This window comes from Megalops cyprinoides, chromosome 12, assembly GCF_013368585.1.
Source record: "Megalops cyprinoides isolate fMegCyp1 chromosome 12, fMegCyp1.pri, whole genome shotgun sequence".
Lineage (NCBI taxonomy): Eukaryota > Metazoa > Chordata > Actinopteri > Elopiformes > Megalopidae > Megalops > Megalops cyprinoides.
The window spans coordinates 19720117-19747682 of record NC_050594.1 but is presented as its reverse complement, the minus strand read 5'-3'; the positions used below and the strand labels follow the sequence as shown (position 1 = coordinate 19747682).

At 43.0% G+C, this 27566-nt stretch overlaps 2 protein-coding genes across 3 annotated transcripts in view; both read left to right on the top strand.

Moving 5' to 3' along the window:
• Window positions 1-1721, top strand: part of mta1 (metastasis associated 1) — a 38316-nt gene extending 36595 nt beyond the window's left edge. The window contains exons 17-18 of the mRNA XM_036542354.1: window positions 920-1047; window positions 1154-1721. Of these exons, the coding sequence (XP_036398247.1) occupies window positions 920-1011 (92 nt within the window). The 3' untranslated portion in view covers window positions 1012-1047; window positions 1154-1721. The remainder of the gene's footprint in view (window positions 1-919; window positions 1048-1153) is intronic.
• Window positions 1722-4986: 3265 nt separating this feature from the next.
• tmem229b (transmembrane protein 229B) lies at window positions 4987-14954 on the top strand. Of its 2 annotated transcripts, XM_036542861.1 has the most exons (3): window positions 4987-5160; window positions 10570-10681; window positions 13880-14954. In XM_036542861.1, exon 3 carries the CDS (start codon window positions 13911-13913, stop codon window positions 14442-14444), a length of 534 nt encoding a protein of 177 aa, XP_036398754.1. In that variant the 5' UTR covers window positions 4987-5160; window positions 10570-10681; window positions 13880-13910; the 3' UTR covers window positions 14445-14954. The 2 variants fall into 2 exon arrangements, with proteins under 2 accessions (XP_036398754.1, XP_036398755.1); XM_036542862.1 differs by lacking the exon at window positions 10570-10681.
• The last annotated feature ends 12612 nt before the right edge of the window (window positions 14955-27566 follow it).

Here is a 27566-nt window from a genome sequence, read left to right as displayed (position 1 = left end):
GTTGAGTATGCACGTTCACTGTGGCAGCAGCACTGATGTGCCGGTGTGCCAAATTCAGCCATTTTCTCGCCATCCGACAGTAAAACTTGAAGGCATCAATTTGAAATTTGGGGTGCCCTTAACTGGTTCCCAGACCAGGGTGCACCCAAGAGTGTTCATTATTGATCGTTGTGTTTGGTGCATTGTGTGTCTGTACTGTCATGAAGTGCAAAGAATTCTGGGTTGGGTCTGTGGGTTGGAGTGTGGAGAGACTGGGATTTTTTACTGTGGTACCCTGGTGTGGTAGAACTTGCCAAGCAATGAGACCGTAATCACACAAAGCTTTGCAAACATTCAACAGGGAGAAAGTTGAGTTGTGACAGCAAAGGGGGTGTGGAAGACCTCATTGACTGTAAGGGAATACGGGCCACAGTGAAAATGGCCCGTTGGTATGGAGGACATGTCAGGCCTTAAAATATTTGCCCTTGCAGCAGGTGTGAACTGTAAGGAGGAGGACATAGTGGACTTAATATGACTGGGGGTCTGTTTGGATCTACAGACGTTTCATCACCGTTTTGACACATTTATGATTGCTGAAGTCTGATGCATGTGTGTCGTGCATTTTTGTGTGTGTATTTGTGTGTGTGTGTGTGTTTTACACTGGAACGTTTGTGTGTTTTCTCGTAATGACAGTTTTAGGTACAGTAATTAGGAGCAAATACGCTATCAGTGTAGAAAAGCAAACAGTGTTTTTCACATAGTTAGTGGGGAAGCCAGGCAAAGGCTGACTCAGATGGCCTATTTGTGAATCTGAGTGAGATATGTGTCTCTGTGTGGCTGTGTGTGTGTGTGTGTGTGTGTGTGTGTGTGTATGTGTGTGTTTGTCATCATTTTTTGTCTAACTCATTCTATCCTTGTTTCTGTCTCTCCTGCTCCCCAGGGACCAAGCCCAAAGCCCTGGCGCCCCAGTGGGAAATTGTGTCCAAACGGACCTCTGCCCCTCAGCAAGATGAGGTGCATGAACTGGACTGACCCCTGCAGTTACCTCCTGGCCAATAAGGAGACGAGGTGAGGAATTAAAAGAGCACACACTGCACTATCTTCAGCAGTGGGCGGCGGGCTCGTGTTTCGTGAAGTAAAGTGGATTTACCCATTTCACCTTTTATATCTGCAGGGAAATCTGAAGGCATTTTACAACCGCTCAGAACAGGAAAGCTTCAAGGAGACCGCACCAACTAAACTCCGTCCTGCCCTGTCCTCCTGGCCCTTTGAGACCACCTGTCAGAAGAGCTGAATTTTCACTGAGGACTGAACCTAGTTCTGGCCAATCATAGGACTGACCTGACTGCAGAGGACTGTGTTTATTATTACCATTATTGTTATTATTGTCAATGTAATTATTATTCTTCTTTTTTTTTTACCAACTATAACCCTTGCTGATCAGTTATTTGTGGATCAACGAAGAAACTTTTTGAGTTTCATGAAACAGACTGCTCGTGTACCCTGAGAATAGGGTGGAAGGACTTTGTAATATATAAGCCACATGCATCTTTTTTAACATGTCAAAAAATCTGAGAAAACGATGAAAAAAAAAACAAAAGATTGACATTAAGGTCAATTCCGAAAATAACTCCTTTGCTTCTGTTCTGTATTCCTTTAAAAGCTTCTTGTTCTCTTTCCGTTTTGTGAGCTGGCCCTGTCCTTGTGGCCCAAGAGGTTTAACTTATTGAGAAAGAATACGAAATGTGCTTTTTTTCTACCTTTTTCACAACTGATGCATCTACGCTTCAATGATGTAATTAAGAAATAAAATGATTCTTTCTCTTTTGTGAATATGTAAATGGAAAACAAGGTTAAGAAATGTTAAAGAGACTCATACAGAGGCTGAAGTGTCTGTCAAGCTGACAGTAAAGAGAATTTACAAGTATTTGAGCTATTTATAGACAAAAGCCCTAAAAATGAGGTCATGTCATGGGCCTAGGTTACCAGGGCAACCACTCATTTCTCTGACATGGCTCCCAAACTGAAGTTTGCCTGTGACTCTGACAGGGATAGTCATATTTTTTCCACATTGTATGGCTATGCCAGATTCACAACACTTGATTTTGGGAAGGGTTAGTGACCACCCAGAACTGATGAAGGTACAGAGTTGTACACATTGTTTTGTACATGAGCACTTGGCCAGTTCTTTTCAGCGCTCTTCTTATATAGACATAATGTATCAGTGCCACCTGTTTCCAAGTACCACCCTTCAGGTTTACAGTGATTTTCTTATGTGTCTACATAGTGCTGGAATGGTATCTGGTAGCTGGTAGTGTTTGGTATGACAGAGCACTCTGGGGCTGTTTTTTCTGGTGCTTTTATTCAGAGAAAGTTTGGTCACATGTTGGCTCAAAGCAAGGTCAAGGAGTAAGCTGGGTCATTCCAGGTCAAGACAGGAGTGAGTCTTGGGCCAAAGTTACTAAGTGATGTGACAGAAATTGGAGGAATCTGGATGTTCTCATAGCATGGAGACAGCAGGAGCAGTGTGGAGATGGTCATAGACTATAATAGGGTAGAAATTTTCTGAAATGGCAAAAACCACATGTTGATCTGGATGCTCTACTACAGTGATGCTGGTGGTAATCTTAACATTTATGGCTTATTCTTCCTGGGAAATACATTATAAATGATGCATTCCCTGACAAGACAGGGTTTTTTGGTCACTGCTGTTGGTATCCATGTCCATTTTAAGTGTTGCAGGCAAGGTTTATTTCATAGAGGCCAGTATTGCCTTTCATTGTGTGCCTTTGGAGGAAAAGGTGGCCTTTCTCACTGTTAATTAACCATGAGCAACATTCAAACACTCCACCCCCATCACCTGATATATCTCTCCCCCAACCCCCAGAAGGCTGTTAAAATATTCATACCTGGAGGAATGATGCTGCTCTCCTGCTGATGGTGAGAAAAACTGTCTTTATTCACACAGATACAGAAATGCCAGTGAATTAAGTGTAGGGTTTTATAAATGGGAAAATTGGGCATTTCCAGCTTCCGTTGCTCCAGAATAATAGTTGAATAAATGATCAGTTTGTCGAAAGCTGTGGTTTCACACACCTGTGAGCTGGTCAAGGTGGTTCAATAGTGTAGTCAGTCAGGGTCTGCCAACAACCTTTGATGAATACTCTCAGTGATGGCTGATTCTGGTTCAACACATTGAACTGGGAGCAACAGCCATCAATGGTGGGTGACTGAGCTATATGTGGGGCACACTGCGGTGACTATAGGCAGTGGTCAACCACCAGTAGTTTTTAACAAACTGAAGGTGTCTATTATTACTATTCTCAGTTTATGACAGAAGAACTGCCTTATGCTACTGCTTGCAAGTTGTCCTTTTAACTACATTTTGGAAGATTCAATGGTTGTGGGTAGCATTGTGGTTTAGTGGTAAAGAGAAGGGGTTGTAACTGAAGGGTTGCTGGTTCAGTTCCCCACTGCTGTACCCTTGAGCAATGTACTAAACCTTCATTTGCCTCAGTAAATATCCAGCTGTATAAATGGATAAAAAAATGTAACCTACACGCATGTAAGTCATTCTAGATAAGAGAGTCTGCTGAATTACAATAATGTAATGTAATGATGATCTCAATTGCTGAGGAATCTGTAGACCAGAGACAGAAGACCACAGGTCTCCAGGACAGGAAAGGCTAAGTGGAAGCCCAAATGAATTCTTGAAGTCAAACTGCCTGCAAGACAAGGGGCTCTGGAGATTTAGCTAATCATTTGCCCAACTCAATAGAGGGTTAGAGTAGGTTCAACTGCACAGATACTTTGTTTTTTGTTTTTTGATTGGTGGATATTGATTTTTATCCTTTTTACTTAAAACAATCAAGGCTCACTCTTATCATTAGCAAACAAACTTCTCTGTCCCTGAGGCTGGGATACCACAGTAGTTTCTTTCTGTCCAGGTAACTGTGCTTACTGCTAGGCAACCATCCACACTAGCTAGACAGAATTTTCAGTGATTTATGCCATTAGAAAGACAATTGACATTTTTGGCCCTTTTAATTCAAGATAATCCTTCCTTCTAGTTGTATAATTACAGTCTGGAAACTGGGATTACAAAATCTGTTAGACACTCAGACATTGGTTTACAAAACCCATTTAGAAGGTGGACTATTTTTTTAGTCTATTTTTTTCAACACCATGCTGTCTTCCACGGAAGTTGCGAGAATGGAGAGACGAGTTTTAGCTTTTATTTTGGCAACGTGTCACATTATTTTTTGACGTCTTTCGCTTATTAATGACGTCACTTAGGCTTCAAATATTTGAGGTCACGCTTTATTATACCGCTTGAGTTTTAAATCTATGAATTCATTTTTTGTGACGCCGCTTTAGATTTAACTCTGAATTCGTCTCTTAGGACGCCACTTTGGCTTTAAACCTGTTAATTCATCTGGGAACCTTGCCTTTGGCATTTTCGATACTGTTTATTTTATAATATACCCACAACATATTTGGATTCACAGCGCAGTGAAAAGACAAATCCACTTACATGTTTATGCTAGGTTAAAGACAGTTTACATTTAAAAATTACATGTGCGTGCATCAAACAAAACAGTTCGAAAAAATGCATCGTTGTCTTTTTTTTTTACTGCAGTAATACTTCTACGGGCAAGATTTTCACTCAAAGTTATCCTGTGAATTAATTACACAAGACAAATCACAAGGGGATTTTACAGAGGACGCCGGCATACATTTCTCTTCCTGTATACGTAACACCTAAAGCGATATGGAGGAAAGGGGATGTTTTCTAACAGTTCGCAGCTTGTTCATAAACTCATGCCCTTGAATTTATCGATGTGGTGTTATACATTGCAATATGATTATACCACATGAAGTGAGAGAAAATACAGAAAAATTTCAGAGAGCGGTGGGAAATATAGTATTACGAATCAATCAGCGTAACCCTGAAACAGTTAATCAGTAGCGAGCACTGCGCGTTGGTAGCCAATGCCTGTCTTTGAGCATGTGCCGCTGCTGCAGTGAAGTAAAATGTGTCAATTCTCATTCAGAGAGGGCGAGGAAGAAAGAGAGGGGGATCGCCGGGGGAAAGAGACTGTGGCGGCGGGGAGCTGCACCTTAAACTAAGTTTAACTATTCCACCATCAAGAATCCACATCTGGAGATAAAAATCACGCGGTGAGATGCATAACCTTTTTGTGTTCGGGGGAGTTTAATTCTGCCACGTCGTTTGGCCAGAATTATGCATGCATAATACGGGCTAGCTTGTAACGAGGTGTCAGGAATACCATAAGTCGGAGGGGGTGCTGTATGTTTTGGTGCTCGTATGTTTGCGAATGCGGATTGAATATACTGTCGTCTACTCTGTGGCAAATCAAATGAATATCGCTTGTAGTACGTTCATGGTATCAAAACGGGGTACGTTTAGCCAAAAGAATTCGAGCCAGCCGCGGTGGCGGGTTGTCGGCTAACATTATGTGTCCGATATTGTCTCTCGGATCCTAACAGAACTGTCCCACTTCACAGCGCAAAGCAAAGGATGTAAATTATTTTTTATACCATATACCGTGCAACGAATATAACATACAGGAAAGAGATTTTCCCCAAAAAGGGCTTTTTAAAAATACTGTCAAAAAATCAGATTGCACTCATTTACACACACAGATGCCGTGTGTTTATCAGTCGAGACAATGGCTACTACAGCCTCCAATACGCTTATTTGTCAGAAAATAACTAAGAAACATAAATGCTCATGATGGGTCTATAAACGTACAGCTAGTAAGTCTTGCGGTATACAGCTTTAAATTTGGCGAATTATTTTGTGACGCGCAGTTCGCAAATACATGTGTGTATGTGTGATACATCAGCAATGTTTAAAGGCATTTTGACCGAAATTCTTGCAGTAATTTATACTGAGCAGTCGCGATTTTATGATAGCCTACGCCTGACGCACTGCACTGCCCGGCGCTTGCGGGTGATGGAGCAACATGCAGCCGGCGCAGTGATGCTGCGGTCTTCTTCCTCCTCATACGGGCCTGCGCAGACTATCCTCACAGCTTCGACTGAAGGCGGCAGGGCTACTTTGTGTGTGTGTGTGTGTTTTTTTTTTTTTTTTTTTGGGGGGGGGGGGGGGGGGGGGGTGGTGCGTACAGATGAAAGAGCCTTAATACTATTGGGATTAATTTTGGCAGTGATTATATTTGGGGGACAACGCAATGGAACTCAGTTCCACCTTCCAGGCCAGAGATAGCTGGGAAAACTATTAAGCACTTGGGACCTTCTCTTCATGTCTTTTTGCTTGGTTGGTTGATTTTTCAGAAGTTACACACTTTTTGCTTTATTTTCATAACTGTTTAAGTCTTTACAAATAATCGTATGACTTAGACTGCAGCAGCACTGAAGGGCACTCAAATGGAGTAGTTACACTTCCTCCAAACCTCCAACACAACCCTTATGGCAGCCAAGGCACAGCACACTTTTTTTCAAACTGGCACAAAATTCAAATGTTTGCATGCACTGCATCAAATCACATTGGGTTTGCATTGTATTGATTAATGTTACACATCCATCTTTTCATTGTGTATGTGCCAAGTCAATTAAGCCACTGCAGTAATATGTCACTGCTAAGCCAAGATCAAGTCTCTCTGGAGTGAAAGATCAGGGTTGGCTGTCATAAAGTAATTTGCAAATGAAGCCATTGATGTGGAACTCCAACCCACAAAAGCATATTGGTGTACTGTCCCAGGTCACCGGCATTACAGTTTAGCAAAGGGAAAATGTAGGCTATTACACTGTACAGACACAAGACCAGGCTGACAATCATCATCAGTTCACACTCAAGAGCCTTCTTTAGATATAATATGAAGTTACTCAGAGTGCTGTGCTTCTGATGTCTCTTGTGCAGCTGACAGTAAAGAGTAAAGCTGATCAAGCAATGTGGCAGTTCTTGCTATGTGTGTGTGTGTGTGTTTGTTTGTGTGTGTTTATGTCTGTGTGTGTGTGTCTTTCTAGCTGTACCTGAGACCACAGAGAGTGTGTAATTCATTGTCCTCCTTGTTACAACCATGGACAATCTCTCTTCTGTTCTCATGGTTCTTTGAGTCGCCAAGATTCCTAATCCTGTCGGTGTGACCTACACAGTGAGGTGGTCAGACAAGTGCTTATCTCAGGGCAAAGGCTGTGCAGAAATGCAAGGCCATAGGACTGGTAGAACAATGTCTGAAGCTAGGTTTATTTCATTACAAGGTTTCCATTGATAGCTAACACACACATGACCAGATGGCTGGAACGTAATCAAAAGCACTTGAATCATTTCTCTACGGTTCCACATGTCCACGATGGGGTTCTCACCCTCTAATTACACCAAGACCACAAGATTGTGCTTGTGTTGATGAAAAGTTACACTGCCTTAAAGGAAGCTTGGACTGGCTGAAACAAAAATGCAAAGTTTGCCAAAGTTACCGCATGATATAAGTTTTTTTTAACTGAGTGTTATATCAGACAGTGTGCAGATTTTGCAAAGAATAGCTAACTGTGTTCTTTTACGGCGCAAGAAACAGACTGGTTTGTTCGCCCTCTCTTAACAATGAGAGTTAAAACTGAGTTGTATCCTCCTGCCTCAAAACAAATGGGGTGAAAGTTGAAGAGAACAAAGCACAAAGCAAGAGAGGCTGGAGGAGAAGGAAGTTTGCATTTGTGTATGAAAGTGTGCTGTGGGTGTTCTGGGAAAGGAATCAGGAATCCCAGCATGGGGGGTTGGTTGAGAGGAGAGGTAAATAAATCCTTAACTGATGACCTGGCCTTTGAATCCCTTCCTATTGATCTCAGCATAAACCCTGTGACCCTCCCCACAGCCGGCATCACGTGTGCATCTCCCCCGCTGTGGGGGATTGAGACTGTGGGGGTGTCACCGTCGCATAATCACATGAATTTGCAAACTGCAGTTGGATAAATCTAGCAAGTGGAAATGTAAAGCAAATCTGTAATTGAGGCTTAAGAGATGGAGAAAGTGCTTTCCAGGATAAATGTGGAGCACAGAGGTTACCTTTTTTCCACTCTGGCCGCTCAGTGTAATTTTCCTCATTCAAGCTGTCCGCATACTGTAAGGCCTCTGATACTATCTGTGGAAAGCTGTTGCATGAAAAGCAAGCTGTTGATGTTTTGACTCAGTGTTTTTGACTGAACGTGACCCTGAAAGGTCATCTTGAGCATCTGATTCGATTTAAACCGTCAGAGCTCCAATCTGCCTCACAATGAACGGTGCAGGCGGTATATGTATACCCCGGTATCACTCGCTGCAGGGCTGCGTTGTGGTTTACCGGTGATTGTGACTGAAGGTGGAAGATGGATGAGGGTCGTTGCGTGACCGTTCCGAGGTACTTTCGGGGAGGAAGGTAATTGAGCTGTCTTGTTATTGATCTGGAGGCTTTTGGCGTGCAGCGTTCAGCAAGCGTGTGGCACGGACCCAGGCATCCAGCTCTCATATCAGTGTAGTTTCAAAGCGTTAAATCGGAAAAAAGATCACAAACAATAATGCGTGTCTGGAAAGCGGTAATAAAGGTCATTACATGGGAGTCAGTGCTTCTGCAGTTATTGGTTTCATTGGTTGAAAGGGGCCCAAGGTTCTGAGTGAGGAAGTAACTTGAGGAAAGCCGGAGGAATGGGGAAGGAAAAGAGAAGGGAAAGAGAAGGAAAAGAAGAGACTTCACCCAAAAAGTAGGATTGGAGTTTGTTTGGGATTAGGAGCTGTGTAAGAATACTGGAAACAACAGGTCTCTGGCTGTGAGTTCAGGTTCCTTTGTTTTTGAATGGGTCTTCACCGCATGCGCTCATGAAAAGCCTGAACTGTTTTGTTGAATCTGTCCTCTTCGCCCTAGGTGGTCAGCCGAATGGAGGATAAAGTGACATCTGTTCTCCTCTCGGCCCCCCTTTGTGAACAGTGAAACGATGAGTGATCCTGTTGAAAACAGATGACTGTATTGGCTTTCTCTGTCATTGGTGGTGTAAATATGATCCCAGACTGTGTGAGTGAGAGACATCGGTCATTCTGCCCTCTGCGAGTGGTGTGCCTTTGTTTGTTTTTAAATACAATAGAAATGCAGTCTTTGATTTCATTAAATAGAAATTTAGTCTCAATTACAGGCGATTGAGGTGATCCGTCTTTATCAGGAGGTTGGGCTTCGATATTTGGAATCTGTTCAATTCCTGAATGTCAGGAGTTTTTAGCTTCAGCCTCAGACAAATTTACCAAAGTTGTGCAAAATAGTGGGAAGTTAAATGTTTTTTCACCATTTTGCCTTGAATCCATGCACAGTACAGCAAAGTCATGAGCCATGGTCTGAGCTGTGTACTTGTAGCGCACAGCCCTGGTGATTGTCACCTGGGTTCACTTAAGGTGCTCGACAGCAGGGATCATCCCTCAGCCCTGTTTGACTGTGTCAGTGAGAGAGGTCCCATCATGCCGTGCAGTTCAGCAGCACTGGTGGAACGTCAATAGAGGGGGGATTGTAATGGCATAGCATAGGCTTGGGGATCGATACCAGGCCTGGCTGGGGGTGGGGGTGGGGGGGCTGATATGAGTGGCACGATTTCAACAACTACAACAACAAATGCTCCTCTGACTGACTGTGCCACAGGTACTGCTTCCTGCTTCTTCATGCTTCGTCTTTAAAGCAAAGGTCATAATTACAAGCTACTATGGCAGTGTGGTTAGACTCTGCCTTGTTGCACACTAAGTCCCGTGAAACTCCTAATTATAGGTCTGCAGAGTGTGCATTTTAAAGATAGAATTGTATGTGGTAATCCTTGTTGCTCCATGCTTAGACTGCCCAAATTGAAAATAAAGGTTGGTCACAGAGATGTATCTCTAAATTACATTTATAATTCTGAGCAGTGTGTTTCAGCCTGAAAATATGTGGCTGCAGACAGAGCATGCATTTCTGTGTGTCTCCTGACTTCTTGTGCCCTGTGTCCACGGATAGACCATTTTGCTTCCTGTTTATGTTTTGTCCTTAAGTTGCTCTTTGTCTTTGTTCACTGTATTTGTTCAGTGTGTATAGCAGAAGAGGAACAAGGTGGACATGGTTTTAAAATCCTGTTCAGAGAAAATGCAATGGTCAATTTTCCGTGTTAATTTCATAGTAGAGGTAGATCAATGTAACCACGGTCCTTCTTATATACATTTAAGTATAATGAAAGGAGCTTTGAAGTTTGAAACCTTAATTTCCTGGCTCAAAAACCTGGTAAAGCACAGGGTGTTCTAACATCAAAGATAAGAATGTCGCCCCAAATTACAAAAAACTTGCCTACTTCTTCCAGAGGAATCAGTATGTTTGCCTTATCTTCCATGTTAATGAGTAATGTTGTATGATGACCTCATGATCTGATTTCTGCCATTCTAAATATACAGGCTTATTTCATTCCTTGTTATGTATTTTGTGTGTGTTTTCATCCAAAGTACTCATTAAACCCATGCATAACCCACAGTTCAAATTGCAATAAATAACAGCCTAAATGGGGGCAGGGAGGGACTTGAATGAAAGGGAATCAGTCCTGCTTTCATGTTTCCTGTTGAATTTCTTCCCCTAGGTGCCCCCCCGTTCCTCAGGGCAGGTGCTGGCTTGGCAGAAGGTCGCCCCTTCCGCCCCTGCCCTGTTAGACCCAAGGCAACCAACGGGACACTAAGACTGCAGCATAGTCGGTGGGCTTTATTCTATCTCTAAGAAAATTTGCACTCCTGTCCTCAGCTAGACACCCCCTATCCTCTCACAGATGCCACAGTAGGGCAAAACAGGTCACGGTGCCTGGTAGGCCAGTCCAGTTATGTGTGCGAAAATCCTTGTTCTGGAGAAATGTACTAATCCTCCTCAGTCTGGCTCTGTGCCTGTCGGTGTAGGTTAAATCCGTCTTGTTTCCCATTGTTCCTCAAACTACCCTTGATATGTTAACCCCTCTGCTTATATTTGTGCTCCTGCTATTGATAGGCATTATTGTGTTCAAACTGTATGAAATGCTGTACATTTATTTATTTTGCTTATTGTACTATTATAAAGCTATTCATTACATTTTTACGGCCAGCAGGGTAGCACAATGGAAGGGAGCAGGGCTGGTAACCAAAAGATTGCTGGTTTGATTCCCCACTGGGGCATTGCTGCTGTACCCTTGGGCAAGGTACTTAACCCAGAATTACCCCAGCAAATATTCAGCTGTATAAATGGATAACATGTAAAAACTGTAACCTGTGTAAGTCACTCTGGATAAGGGTGTCTGCTAAATGACAATAATGCAAATGTAATGTTTTTAAGTCTGTTGCCTGTGCTGAATGAAAGGTTCCTGCCTCTTTGAAATTCTCCTTGGAATGGGTTGTCAAAAGGGCAGATCACAGGGCAGTAGCAGAACAGGTTGGGACACTGCACTCATGAACCTGTAACTGCCGATCTAATCCCCAGATGGCACAATGCCGTGTCTTTAAGATGAGTCACAGACCGATTTGCATATGTTTGTAAGTCATCATGGGTAAGGCTGTGACTACCAGCATGTGCGGTTCGGGTTAATTATAGGTAATGAGTTATTCTGTGTCTCATGCTGTCAGTGGCAGAATGAGACGCCTTTCTCAGGTGGAACAGCAGGATCACCACCTTCTCTGACCCTCTGAGGACGGCTCAGCAGGCAGTGGCCATGCTTCACAAACTGTAATTGTATACGTAAAGTCAAAGTATGTGAGGATCCTTAAGTCAGGATGTGTTTGCATGTTTAACACCAATATTGATAACAATGTTGATAATATTGAAAATTTAAATTGAATAAATTTATGTGATGGGCATGTATTGCTGTGAAAAGCATATTGTGAATTTCACGCCCCTCAGTGGTCGTTTGCAAAGAACAAAGGAGTCATTTAAAGGATACGCAGCATATAACATGTTATTATTATTGTGCATAAAGGACACATTTATTATGATTTCCCCAGCTACAAAATACTCAACTAGAGCTATCAGGTTATTTACAGCAGCTGCAGTGATACAGCACCGCATTTCTGATATCTGCCCTTCACAGACCACTTCATCTACTATTATTGGTTTGGTAGCTGTCAGCAAATAGTGTGGCCATATTGGTCAAAAGAAAACCATTTCTGTTTTCTGTTGGGAATGACTGAAATATTTGTGCTTTGAGAGAAGAGGTAGAGGAAAGGTGCCAAACATCAAAAGGTCAGCCATTCACAAGAATGTTTGTGTATTGTGCTACCGTTTCTATGCCTGAAAGCAGTGTGGAATGCTGAGAGATCTGGAATGAACAAGCTATGTCATAAAGCTGGTTTGTACATGTATTTGACCTGTATTTCTGGAGCAATTCTGGTAGGTTAAGGTAAAATAATCCACCAACAGTCAAATGGAAATATTTGCAAATCCAATTGTGATGCAGTGGCTACAGTGTTGTACCACACTTACCATCCAATACTATGTCATTTTAAAGCTAGATGTGCTCATAATAACAATGAGTGGATGTCTTGTGTTTTGATCCATGCAGTTTCACATGTTACATTGTCTATCCAACTGAGAATGAAATACATAATTGCTTTTAGGTATTGGAAGCTTGTAACTAGCTTTAGCGTGTAGGCTAAAGAACCAAATCAGTTCAACTCTGTGACAAGAATCATCTTGGTTATCTCTCTTGCTTGCTGTAGCTAGCTAAAATCAATCGTCCTAACTATGATGGTGCAGTGTTATAATTATTTTAAAGCAACAGAACTGATCAGCTAAGATAGATTGAAATATAGTATTAGTAAGCTATCCCTGGCCATCTCAGTAAAAAACAAAACCAGATATCTGCATTATGAATGTGTTCAGTTTATCTTATCTACAATACAGCATTTGTTGTGTTGCAGTAGTAAATTAAACAATTGGGAGCTGTATGTCTGCAGACCTTGCTGTATTTCTAATTGAATCTTTTGGTTTACATGCAGTCCTTGTTGATTGCTACTGTAGGTTATGTGGTGCATACAGGTTGCATCTCTTTACACTGTACCTCAGTCCCCCTATCTTTCGTTCCCTCTATGTGTAAATTTATATGTGGTAGTTTTACTGTGAGGTATGTATTAGCTTTCTGTCTGGAGTGGGGTGGTCCTTCTGTAGGCATATTACATTGCATTTACATGTGTTTGGGTCTAATCTGACACATATTGGAATACAGTCTGTAGTGTTCTGTTAGTAGAACTCTTTATGCCACTTTTTTGATGCTCTTTGTAAGAGCGTCTGATAAATGCCAAAAAATGTAAATGTAAATGAATATGTATTTTGATAGGCCAAAAGCAGCACAGGGTCAAGTGATATTTAATGTGACGTCTCAGTAAGATGTTTCACTAGGTTATGTTTTTATATATACAACTTTTATATATACATGTACTTATTATAACTCTGAAACGTCACAACAGGTGTACAAGCCACATTAGTTGGAACTGGCAATTGTTGGCTGTATTCTCTTATGGCAGCAATTCTAAAAATGCACATTTTTAAGAGAATTTCATTACTTTTGTCTTTAAGCTTGTAAGTTAAATACAGGCACATAGATCAAAATAATTTAATGAAATACATTAATGAAAGATATACACTCAACATTTTGGTATACAAAGCTGAGGCTAAAATAATCAAATATTTCAGCATGCTGCAGTCGTCAGTGAGGAGCGTTGTTCCTTTGGCAGCCTTTGGCAGCCAGGTCAGAATGAGGCAGCTATTTTTGGATTTCACGGCTTAATCATCTTCGTTTGTATCACATCGGAAGCAGCCTTTTCCTCCAGGTCTCTATCAGTCACAGAAACTTGCCGCTCCTTTCTGCAGTCTCTCTCTCTCTCTCTCTCTCTTCACTGCAACCTTCTCACTTTCCCTCCCCTCCCTTCTCCCCGCAGCGGCCTTTGAGGAGCTGAGGAGGAGGTCACCATGGCGACGGCGGCAGCCCCGGAGCCGCTGACGGCGCTCTCCCGCTGGTACCTGTACGCCATCCACGGCTACTTCTGCGAGGTGATGTTCACGGCCGCCTGGGAGTTCGTGGTCCACCGCAACTGGAAGTTCCCGGGCGTGACGAGCGTGTGGGCGCTCTTCATCTACGGGACGTGCATCCTGATTGTGGAGCACATGTACCTGCGGCTGCGCGGCCGCTGCCCCACCCTGCTGCGCTGCGTCATCTACACGCTCTGGACCTACCTGTGGGAGTTCGGCACGGGCCTGCTCCTGCGGCAGTTCAACGCCTGCCCCTGGGACTACTCCGGCTTCCAGTACAACTTCATGGGGCTGATCACGGCCGAGTACGCCCTGCCCTGGTTCTGCGCCTCCTTCATCATGGAGCAGCTGGTCATCCGCAACACCCTGAGGCTGCGCTTCGACGAGAAGGCCGACCCGGGGGCCGTGCGCAACGCCCTGGACGCGGGCGGGGGAGGCCTGGGCACCGCCAATGGCTACGTGAAGGTGGACTAAGAAGCGGTGTCGACACGCCCCCTCCCCCTCTCCCTCCCTCCCCCTCCCTCCATCACAGATCAAACCTCTCTCGGGTCTCAGACTTGGGGAGAATGAGCAGCTCTGGGGAGGTCAGGGGGTAACGAACAGGGGGATGGAGAACCAAACAGAAGACAATAACAGACGATCCCAATCCACCTCCAGCTCTGGGAGGGAACTCCCTTCAGATAGACATTACTCACTTGTCATTTTGCCTATCCCACAGACAGCATTCTGCTCCTGCAATAGAGGCGGTCTAGCTGAAGGCTGCCAGGGGGCGCCACTGAGGTTGATGAAGGGGATGCTTGAACTGTAAGGTTGCTCTCATATGACCACATCATACCTCTGCCCCTTTCAGTCAACTAATAACAATGGAACAAAATTTGCGATACCTGCTTTTTGTTTTATTAATTAGATAGAAATGTCATCATGACAATTTAGTAATGAACATGCACTGACATTATGGGTAAATTCATAAGTGTTCCAATTAAAGCAATCCCTTTTAGATACATACAAACATGTATGCATAGTAGGCTGATCTAGTAGAACAAATTAACTGCTTATAATAAATCTTTTTAATTTTGAAAATGTATGTATTATTTATTAATATTTATCAAAATGTAGTCATAGCTTAGAGTTGTTAATGTATATGGTAGACGTTTACCCAGGTCCATCCAAAAGCAATGCATTATACTTGAACTCAGTGTCACGAAGAACCTTTTTTATACATAATGAAACTCTTAATGCTTGAAAAATGCATGGTGTGAGGAAAGGTGTCTCCACAATGAAAATGAAGTCTTTTATACTGTGGGTCTTTTAGGTATATTCAGGAACATTGGTAGATTTTTACTGGCCATTTTTAGGAATAACTGGAAAAATCACATCTAAAGACCATTATTATGCCCCAAAATAATGAACAATGTAGTGTCATTAATTGAATTGTGGTACATCACAGTAATAATGAGGACAAAGAGTGTTGCTGATCATCTCCATTTACATAGATGGGCAATGTGGAGAGCATACAATGTTTATTTTTTAAAGAATGATCTGAATTGAAATGGAGATAATGCAACTGAAAGCAAAACAAAGATAAAGGATTTGGTGCTACAGTACACCTCATGAATATGTATTTTGAATGTCCCACTCTCAGTTGTGCAGGTGTACAAAAGTGTTCAGACTTCGGCCTGGACGCTGTGCGCTCCTATCTCTATGACTCCCTCCATGGGAATGTGGCTAAAATGTGTTCGATTGTGGTAACATCTTCACATTAAAGCTGGTTTGGGTTTGAGACCGTTGAGCAAGTAGGACTGGCACAGTAGCACCAGATCTCCAGTGCCAGGCAAGACAAATGATTTGTAGCTACTGACTGGATGGAACTTTGACATAACTCTCCCTGTCACGTAATGTCTTGTTGTGAAGATCTTATCTCATCGTTTTGGCCCAATTTATGTCCCCTTGTGGTTGCTTCAGACATTGCACATCAGCAGTTGCACTTACTACATCCAGACCTCTCCTGTACATACAAAATAACTTGGCTAAGAACACAGAGCTTTAGGCTGTTTCCCAAGAAGGGTGAATAATTTCCTGTCCATTAATTTATACTTTTGATCACATTGAGGAAGACTGACACTGTATGTTGTGTGTGTGTGTGACTGTGTTGGGTTGGTCAGTCTGTTTTCTTTTTCCTTCCTCAATTCCTCAGGAACATTGTACAATAATCTGTATGCAACATATATTTTGGATATATCACTGGATGTACCAGTTGTCAGAGCAAGTGAGAGATGTTCATTCTGTCATCTGTATCCCTGAATGCATTTGAAGTTCTCATGATGTCATTGCCCATAGCCTGAGAGTCCCAAAAGAATTGCTCAGACATTTTCGAGTGTTTGCATGAGACATTTACAGTGTTATTAGGGGTTATGATAATGCCTGTGTCTTGAACAGGGAATCTGGCTGTTATGATGAATCATCATTGTCAGTGGCATCTAGATTTTCTGAATGTTTCAGCCACTGTAAACTTCCCTGTACGTGGTTGGCTGTTTGAAGAGAGTGTGAAAATTTAATCAGTGTGATGTGAATGCTGATGGGACTGCTGAAGTACCACCAAGCCCAGTGAGACAATTTAGACATGCATATGCAATTGTTTCTATGGTGGATTTGATACTGATGCAGAGGTGGCTATATTTTGGTATTAATAACTTCAACTCATTGAGGAGGCAATTGTGTTTGATCAGTGAATATTTATCTTTCATAGGGATATCATATTCAAGCGGTAGCATGGATGAATTCCCATATATAAATACATATATATTTTTAATAATGGGGCAAATGTATATTTTCCCCATAATATTAACAGGAGACACAGTATGCATGTTAAAAGAAAAAAAAAGATTATTTTATTGTTCTCATTCCTGTAATGATTTTTACTTTTTTTTTTTTTTTTTTTGACCAGCTCCTGTAAGTGTTGCTTTTTTCTTAGAGATTTTTAGATCCTGTGGAGCAGACGTTTAAATACTGTATTGTGTATGTGATTTTTTTCTTTGGGAATAAATTAATTCTGTTGATCTTCATTGTTTGCAGCTTTGCGTTGAAAGCCAACATGATGATGTTGTGACATACATGACAATACAGAGAAAATATCCTGGTTAAATCTGATTGATGACTTATTGTAAACTACCGGTATTATCTTTATATCTATAACAGTATATCTAACATTTATTATTTTACATATCCTTTGTAATATATCAATACAACAACCTCCAACCCACTGTGGTCTCATTTCTGTCACAAAACTGTTTGCTTCAGCAAGTGTGTAGGCTGCTGAAGTTAAAATGACGCATCACGTGTTTCCCCTGAAACAAAGTGCGAAGTGACGGCTCAAAAGTGAGGGGGCCATGGCGTCAACGAGGACGTAATGACACTGTCCTGCCGTTGCGACCAGCCATGGGCAGCAGTGACATTCTTCTGTCAATTTACAATTTTAGCAACAATATATCTGCTTGACACCGACTGCAGGTGGCTGTGTCCTTGAGAATTAAACTATGTGGAACTGTAACCAGCTTGCTGACCCCGTGTCTACGTTGTGCCTTATGGAGAAGAGCCTCGTCAACTGTACAAACTGTTAACGTTTAGACTACAAGCTGTTAAAGACATCTGGCTGAGAAGTAAGTTATTTGTTTAAATATGTTTGTGTGTGGTAATCTTGTGTCTGTCGCTCAGACATAATACCCCTGGCCCATTGTTGCATCTTTAACCACATGAACAATGCTATCCACCAGCCAGCAATATGGTGTTCGTGTAAGAGGCTGATCATTTGGTGCCCCCCCACCCCCACCCCAGTTAACTACCTAGCTAGCAAGATAACTGGCAAGTTGCTCGGTGATAGCAGGCCTATCGCATGTAATTTACCTATCACCGAGCAACTTGCCAGGTATCTTGCTAGCTAGACACTTCACGCGTTTCCCCGCAAAATAAGCGATGCAGTGATACGCGAAACTGTGAGATAAGTAACGAACGTTATGTGGGAGAAAATTTCAAAATGAAAATAGAACTAAGACCGTATTCCAAGAAATGACCCGTTTTACTGTGGAAAACGTCACAACGTCTGAGCTGCCTTTATCTATCCATGACCATATGGCTGCTCATTCAACGACGGTCGGTGTATGTTTGCAGTTGTTTTCACAAATGAATGCTCGTTGGCAGCTGTCGAACGTATCAGCAACTTATATCAGTCCAACAACGTTTTGACGAGGGAGAATAAGCCTTTAGAAACATAAAGGAAAGGGCAAGTGATGGTGGCACATTATGGTACATTGCTGTTATTATATATAACATTATTTAATGTATGTTTTTAAACAGTAGCAGTCAAAAGTTAGGACACAACTATTCTTTATTTTTATTATTTTACACATTTTTGAATAATAGTAAACACATCAAAACTATGAAATAACACAATTGCAATTATGCAGTGACCAAAAATTGTTAAACAAATCAAAACAATTCTTATGTTTTAGATTCTTCATAGTAGCCAAAAATTCAGACATAGGCATCAACGTCACTATTTATATTCGTATAAGAAACAAATTTCAAGCATTTAAGCATAAGTTTTTAGATCAGAATGTCTTTGAATGCATGTCTCCCATTATCTTAATCAGGTGTGTCCAAACTTTTGACTGGTACTGTACATTAAATACCATGAGGCTGTGGATCTCATTATTTCACGTTATCACTCAGTATCGGCAGCAACAGCTTTGCTGTCAGCTTGGGTTTCCAAGAACATAAGCCTTCAGGAACATAAATCCAAGGATTGATGTAAAGTAATGATGTATGTAGTCATTTATACATAATGTCAACAGAAAAGGAGTGTTAGTGTGGGAAAGGACAGAAAGGAGACATTTATCTCAGCAAAACTCTTCAGTCATTCTGTTACCTTGAATATGGTGAATATAGTTAATATTGGAGGGACTTGTTCTGTGATACCTGCGTATTTGGCAACAATAGCCCAGTCCTGTTATCTGGTTTGCGCAGCAAAATAAGGATTGCAAATGATTAGATGTTTCTGTAGGTCTATGAAGATCAAGCTGTTTCCACACATATGTTCATTTTTATGCCCATTGACGAGTTTGGTGAACATGCATTACAGCGTCTGATGAGTGCTCCCCTCATCAGACTCCCGGCCTCTTTTCTGTACACTCCCTCGTTGAAATATGTTACCTTAAATACATTGCCTGTAATTTTCTTCTGAATCCTATTTTGACTTTACTCTTTGCTTTCCAACAATCCTTTTCCCCTATTTTCCTTGTCCCCTATTTTCCCCTCACTTTGAGATTTATTTCTCCTGTTTTACATTTATTTCACCATTCCATATTCCTCATTTGTTGATTTTGCGTATATTCTGCTTCATAGTAATATCCACACCAAAGTTTCACCAGTACCTCTTGAGGAACAGTGAGGTCAAGAACTCATCACCACCTGGTGGGTATTAGCCATTAGTATACTTTACACTAAATTATGACATGAAGTTGCAACCTTATGTACCTTTTCCATAAACTGAATCATAAAATATCAGAATAAATAAATAAACAAGTACATAGCAAATGATCAAACAACAAAATGTCCTTGAGCAAGCATCAGGTTATGCTGTGGACATTTTGTTTTTGGAAAGATGAGGGTGATAGATGACTTTTTACTGGAGAAGCCCATGTCTACTACATATAATGTGCACTTGACATATGGATCCTTTCAACACACCGATGCAGCATATTTTAGATAATTCAATAACTGTCTGGTTCTGATGCAGCCTTTTTACTCATTAACATGGGATACAATATTTTGGATGCAATAATGTAATATATGCTGGAAATATGATCTATCCAGTCGGGACAGTAAACATTGATTAAGGAGGCCCATGGGAGTGATGGTTGAGAAAAGGGCTAAGTATATGAGGTCATATGAAGAATTTATGAGTGTGTATCTGGAAAAAAAAAATGTTTGAATGTTGTTCGCACACTTGTCAACGGGTGTAAAATATGTCTTTAGAAAAGAGGGTGTTTCTAAATTGATATCATCCACGTTTCTAAGAGCACCCTATTCCTACAGTGAGTTTTACAGAGTTGGAGACAGTTTGTTGAGGTTTTAGATCTCAGTGGATCAGAGGGAACGCACTTGGAGAATTGTGGGTGCTCTTTAGTGTCCCATTGGTTTCATTCTGTGGAAAGTGGGAGTTAATATTTAACTTTAACTTCATACTTGTACCACTGGGTGGAGCTCTAGGCTGAGCTAAAAGTGCCGCATGCTGTGCACGCTGTAGACTGTGAAACTCATTGATGTACGGGCCATTTCATATGTCACTCATATTCACACAGTATTTACACACACATAAACCTGCAGAGATTTTCTGTATGCCATCATACTTCCCAGATGAACTTTGAAGCTTACGCTTTCCTGAGAGCTCTCCATGTGGTCCAGCTCTTTCCCGCTGCAAAAGCTACATTGAAAATGCATCCATGTGAGGCAAAATTGATGTGCTCAGATTGTATTGATCCAGGTTTATCTGCATGTTGTTGCTATTGTTAATGAGCGCCAACATAGTCTGTGCCTGGTTAAAGAACCAGTTGCAGGTGGTCTGTTCACCTTTATAGATGCCTTTATTTTTCCATTATATGATCTTATATTGTTACAGTATTCTGATATCCTCTGCCCTTGTGCGATAATATGTGTTTCTTGCATCTGTTTTACTTGCTGTATTGACATGTGAAATAAAAAGAAGTATACGAAATAGGCAAGTGAGAACTGCAGGCTCCCTGTCATTGTTCGCTAATGACATTGTGGGTTTGGAATGTGCAATGTCTTAGGCTTTAGGGCTTGGTCTGCTCTTGGAATAGGCTTCTTAAGTGATTGAGCCACTGGGGAGCCCCATAGAGGGATTTAAGCATTTTTGCATCATACTCAATATACTTCTATTCTGTTAATGTCTGTTGTGGCAAAAATGAAGCAATAACCTCTTGTGTCTGCTCCCAAAAATGACATCACTGCCATGCAAGTGGAAAGCATCCACATTCTAGCATTAGCTTTTCAGAAGAACATCCATTTCATCTGTTTCAGTAATGTTGTAGCCGTTTGGAAAACCCAACCACTGCCTGAACAGTTCGGGCCTCAAACTTAGAAAAATGTCTCAATCAGAGACTCATAGAACCAGAATTCGTCTGGTGTTTGTTTGCACGTGTATATACGTGTGTGTGTTTGCGTGCATATGTATGTGTGTGTGTGGGTTTGAGTGGAAGCATGTGTGTGTGTGTGTGTATTCCCCTTTATGTGATACCTAAGTGTGTGCAGTGTTCAATGTCACACTCCAATGGGGATATGAATGAATAAATCAGCAGTGCAGACATCCATAAAGAAAACCTGCTGTTCCTCTGCCGTTTGCTGACAGCAGCCTCAAGGGTGGATTAATGAGGCTGACCTTTAAATTAAAACAAAGACTGAGGTGAATTAAAACACGCGAGTGTTCGTATTTCCTGGTGAGTTTTCGGTCTATATTTGGAAATGAGCAGTGAGTAATGCAGGCAGGAGAACTTAACTAATGTGAGTCTGTCCATGATCACCTTCTTCTCCATTGTAAAGCTTGATCCTTGGGCCTTTTGAGGGGGCTGCAGTACTGCTAATGTGCCACTAGATGGCTCTTTCTCCCTGCAGGATGTTCAGGTGATTACAGACAGAGTCTATCTGAGATGGTATGAACTGTGTTTTCGCTCCTGTCAGGACTTTAAAACAATATTACTCATTTCACAAAGTGTGTGTTTAGCTGGAACAGCTGCTCGTAGCAGTGCCCTAGGGGAAACCGTTACCACTCCACAGAGTATATTCCCTGTAACATTGTTGTTCCAACAGGGCTCTGTCTCATTTGATAGTGCAGCACCTCCTTATGGTGAGTGCAGGTGAGGAGTACGCCCCTAGAGGGAGTACAGCTGTCGTTAGCTCTTATAAGTCACTTCATGTGTCAGTGTGTTTTTTTTAAATGTTTGGACAGCCATTTCTTTTGAATTCGGTACATTACTCAGCACATTGCTGAGCAGTTGACTGTCAGTCTACCTCTTGTCCTTGGATTGCAGCCTTTTCTGTTTCACTTCAACTGAAACCTGCCCTGCTGAGGTGGTTCCTGAGCAGTTCCCCTCACACCAAACCCATCTCAGAAACAATGGGGTCACTCCTGTGTAGTCATCTGCTTTGCGCTGAACCCAGACCAGATGGGCGTCATTCCTGTGCAGTCATACAGGGCCCCTCTCATTGAACTCAGATCAGATAGGGTCAGATGTGCAGTCATACTCCTTGTGCTGATCTAGGCCATGAGTTGGGTTGTACTTGCACGGTGGTGCATGCAAGGAGCAAAACTTTGACAGGGTGTAACCTACACCTAAGGAGCAAGGTTCAATACGCTCACAGGTGAGATAAATTTGCATAAAGCAGTTGAGAAGAAGGAAAAGTAGGTTGAGTGAGTTCTGTGGTTTACGATAAGGTCCGTTAGTTCAACACCCCCACCCTCTTCCCTGACTTATTCCTCTCACACAACAACAACAACAACAGAAGAATATATTTATTGGCCAATTCACAAGAGGAAAGTGCTGTGAAGGATGGGTGACAGTTTCATAACACAACTCTCCAGGCTGTTTGTAAGCTCTCAGGCTTGACAGTTTATAGTGAATGATAAAGTTGAGGGTGGCTACATGCTGCCCATTGAAAAGAGCCCACTTCGGGCCTGTTTTCTCTACCCTGTAGTAAAGTTGCATGTGCTTTTAATTGACCAACATACACTAGTAATGTCCACGGTACAAAGCTGACATGTACAGTTTTTTTAACTGCCTGTTTTTGTTACTGGGCGAGTTGTAACTGGACCTTTTTTCGCTGTTGGATAAACTGCGGTGGGTTACATAAGTACCTTGGTGTCAGAACCGCGGTGTGGTGCAATTACTCTGACAGGTCTGAGTGACAAGCCAGACGGGAAATGAGCCCCTCCCCCATCCCCCTCCTTCCCCTGCAGGTTACCTGCAGCCCTAGCATGCAAGCATGTGTGAAGGAAAGAAAAAAAGGTCCCAGCGTGAAACCCTCATTGACTGTTGTAAGGTGGAAGGGCTGGTTTGGGCCAGAGCACCCCACACTTTTCTGAACAGAGGTGCTGAGCTACACTTCAGCACTGTCTCTGCAGGCCTGAGGCAGTACCTGGGCTGTTTTGCTCTGTGCCTCAGTAACCTTTGCATTAGTGATGGTGTGTAGACTTTGTAAATTTGCCTGGATTAGAGTCTGCCAAATGAATCAATGCCACGAGGATCAACTGAGATAATTAGTGAGTAGGAAGGAGTTCTTGTGAAAAGTGCATTAACTCATTCACCTCTGAATCATTGTGGTTACGTGTGGAAGAAGCCTGGGCTTGCAAATGTATTTACAGCCTGTTTGGTGTCTGTTGGGGTTAGGAGTGCTTTTAGGGACAATATGACGGCACTCTGACATCACAGTGATGTGGGATCTGCACTGACCTTTTGCAATGTATCACGGATCCTTAATCGAACATATTTCAGGGTAGGTTTCAGGAAGAGAAAGAGGAAGTGGCACTGGTACTGGTACGTCCTTTTGCCTGCGTGTCCATGTTCAGATGTGAGTAGACACAGAGCAGTCTGCTGAAATTAGTGGAGTGCACTGCTCATGCCACCGCTGTGTCTGAGAAGTGTGTGTGGGACGTTTTGTGGACTGAGCAGGCCAGAGGGCCCCCTCTGCACACCTGCACACACGAGGCCTGTCACGAGGGGAACTCCCAGTTCATAAGAGTTGCCCAATAGTAGGTGCGCGGCCAAAAACCTTTTTCAGGGCTTTTTTTTCCTGAATGGCCTGTAAAGGTTTCTCTGAATCTAGGTCAGTGACGTGTCTCCGCAAATCCTTTAATTACCCTTCCCTCATTGCTCTGCTTGCCTCTCTGTCAGCACCCTGACAAGACAGGTATGAACTCACCTGGGTGAAGGTGTGTCTGCTTCGTGCTCCGCTGCACCTGTGAGAGCCCGCTCCCGCTTCGCCCAAATGTGCACCGGCTCTCCACCAATCCCAGCCCTGCACTCCAAATGCGGGCTGCATGCCCGAGGTGCAGTTCTGCCTTTTGTTCTAACTGAAGGCAACATGTAATGAATATGTGTGTTTTTCCCTCTCATTTCTATGTGTTTCTTGAATAGGCTCCAGAACAATGAAGCAACCAGTCCACATCTCAGCGGAGCGGTGCCAGTACCAACAGGACCAATTTTCCACATGTCGAGGGTTCTCTAAACATGAATGAAATGCGTGTGTATACATGGGAACGGATTCCTGCCCGTCTTTTCACTGATGGCCGCGTCTGCAGCGAAAGGCGATACAGCGTGTCAGTCAGGGCGTCCGGTCTTGCAGTTGGGGGGCAGCGGAGCGAGAGACAGCGTCATGCTACATTGAGGGGGAAATGAATTGTTCCCCTCATTGAAGTGGCACGGCTAAGTGTCTGCTCTCTCTCAACATCGCTCTTTCCGATGCGGGTTGAACAAAAAAGGCGGGGAGGTGAAAAAAGGCTTGACGCGTAACTCTGCCGGACACGGAAAAACACAAACTCCCCCTGAAGGCTGTCACATTTTGGCACAGGGTCCTGATAAGTTTGCTGATTATTTTCAAGTACAGGAAACTGGGACTCATTGGGACTTGCCTTTATGTTTGTCTTGCCATTAGGATGTCACAATGAAGATATCACAGAGCAGAGCTCATGCTGTTACTGTGTCATGTTTGCACTGTGTAGCTCTGAAAACTTGGTGTAGCCCAGTCTGAGTCTGTCTGTATGTCTGTCTCTTGACTGACTCACAGCAGCCATCTGCCCTGGCAGCATAGCACTTTACCCCAAGCCAAAAGCTAGCGTGTGTTCCCCTGTCTTTTTCTGGATGCCAGTGCTCACACTCAGACTCAGTAGTTTTGAATAAGCGTTTAAGGCACAAATGTGAAATGGCAGCTGACTCCCTGTCCTCTCTTTTTGTGTCAGGCCAGTGCAGCCTCTACCCCCCAAACTCACCACCCTCCTGTCCTGCAGCAGCTGCACCTCCCTCTCTGTCATTCCCTCTGTCATTGATTTTGTTCACATTCAGACACGACAGATAAAAGCCCCAAAATGGCCAAACAAAGCATATTACACAGTGCAAGCACTGTAAGCCCAACTCTTGGATCCCTCGACGCAAGACCCCCACCCCCGTACACACAAATGCACATATAAACACACATATGCATACACATACACATACGTGCACATACACATACATGCACATGGTGTGCCCCTCTCATCTTTCCACAGGAAGCACAGTCTTCCTGGGAATCATGGTAAACACCTGTCTGTGGATGCAGTATTAGACACCAGCAGACCCTCGGGACTAAGCGCTAATGTCCTGTCCTTGGACTGCTATGCAAGTGGGAAAGGTCCAAGCTGTTTAGAGTGCGTATGTTTTGCTTGACATCATTTGTTTGATGTTTTTCATCAACTGGTAGTGAAGCAGGTTTGAGGCATAGAACTGGGTAGCAGTTATGCAGCCAGAACTACTGACAGTGACAACTTTGTTAAAATGTAAGTGTTCACATGATGTCATTGTTACTGTTGGCACATGTGTGTGTGAGACTGTTTGAAAACCTGGACATCTGTGACCCCCCCCCCCCCCCCCCCCAAAAGCATGTCAGCGTTGTGTAAACTGTTGTGGCTTATCTTTAGCCATGCTTTGCATACAGACTAAAGCCATGCTTGCTGTTTTGCATTTTTGCCGAAACATTTGTGCTGTAGTCTGCAGGTGATAGGAGCCATAGTTTTGCCCCAGTGTATTAATCTGAATAACTGTACAATCAAAGAGCGATTGTAGTCTTTTGTTTGTCATCTCAGAGAGAGCCTTCCCCCTCTCTAATCCATATCTGTGGCAAAGAGGCATCTTGTTTACAGTGATAACTGGCTTCAGTCCCCGCACTATGTTCTGAATAACTGACACTCATATTGTTCAACCACATTATGCATATTAAGTCTGAAAATAAGTCCCAGAAAAAAAAATCCTTACAGATAATGCGTGCCAAACATTTAATACATGTACATATTCATGCATAAGGCTAGTTTTTATATTGGGCTTGAATTGTATAGTGGCTTTGTTGGTGATCTGAAATGGCATAGGAGGCAATATGGCTGGAATATCAATCTAAAACAATGGATTGCTGACCGACTCTGTGTAATTTGTTGCTTTTTTAGGAGTGGTGAAAGGAGAATGCGCCATCCTTCACAACGGTGTGAAAGCTCGGAGCCTCCCTGGTGCTGTTAGGATCATTAGAGAGGTTAGTTATTGTATCCTGTTACTGGTGCAGCTGTGAGAAGGGAGCCAAAGCAAGCGGACAGCTCGGCTGGTGCGATGGGCCCGGGGACGGGAATGTAGCTGCCGCTCACCGTCCGTGCACAATGGAAAGCCCAGGCTCCCAGTAAAGGTATTGTCACGCCACCCCAACATCACTCACAGTGAAATGTGGGAACGCGCTGTACGTGTCAGTTTGCCTTCAGGGAAGAAAGGCAGAGGAAAACAATGGGAAAAAGCTGAGGTTGAGGTGCCCTGTGGTGATATGGTGGAGAATGACTTTTTATCCCCGGCTCCAGCACTGATGTAGAGTTTAGTTTGTTCTGATGAAATACCTCTGACATATAATTAGGGTAGAGGAAAGAAACTTTGACATTAGGGTGCCTGGCTGGATTTTCATGAAGGTGCTTGGGGCAAGGTTGCACCACCACCTGAAGGGATTCTTTCTCCTGGGAAATACTGAGTGGGTGTGAAATCGAATCTAGTGGGGATCCTGATGGACTGGCTAGGTCAGACCTTGAATACAATATGTATTGTTGGGCGGGGCCAAAGCTTGGCTGGTGGACACAGTGCCCCATGGGAAATGCGCAGATGTTCTCCTGGGTAGTAGTGACGTAGGCAGGGCCTCAAAGGGTCACTTGCCAATGAAAAAGCTCCTGACTGCGAAATATGTCCTGGGATCCAAACTGCTTCGGTCTCCAGGAGCTTTGTGGTGCGTGAAATATGGTAATTGTTCTTGGCAGGAGAGAAAATAAGTGGAGTTATTAAAATTAATGGCTGTGGATCTCCTTCATTTGTGGCCTGGAGGGAGTGGGTGGGAGCGGGGTTGTGCAGCACCTTTCAGCAGCCTTCCTGACAGGCTGGGTGAGTGCAGACTACACTCTGGGAAAAGTTCAAGTGTGATTTTGGCTTTGCGTCCTTCTCGCTCTTTGATTTGGGATTGGCCATGCTACACCATAATCTGGACAAGCGCCAGAGTCCCATCATGCACTGTGTTGGTGCACTGACATGCCTTGCATTTTAACAAGCCCTGCTGGGCTTCACAGAATGAACTGCAGTTCCTCCTTCTTTTTTGCTTTGTTAAAAGGGTAATTAATTCTTCACACTGAAGGTAGGATTTTTTGCCTCCTGTGGAACCTGACGTCAGTGCCTGGTCTGACACGACCTGGAGCCAGGATAGTCTGACCGGCCCGCTTCATGGGCCTCAATGGGCTTGTGCTGCTGGGGCTGGGCATGATTT

What these genes read in the sequence shown, in the direction of transcription:
- tmem229b (XM_036542862.1), top strand. Translation starts at nt 13,911, where the DNA reads ATGGCGACGGCGGCAGCCCCGGAGCCGCTGACGGCGCTCTCCCGCTGG.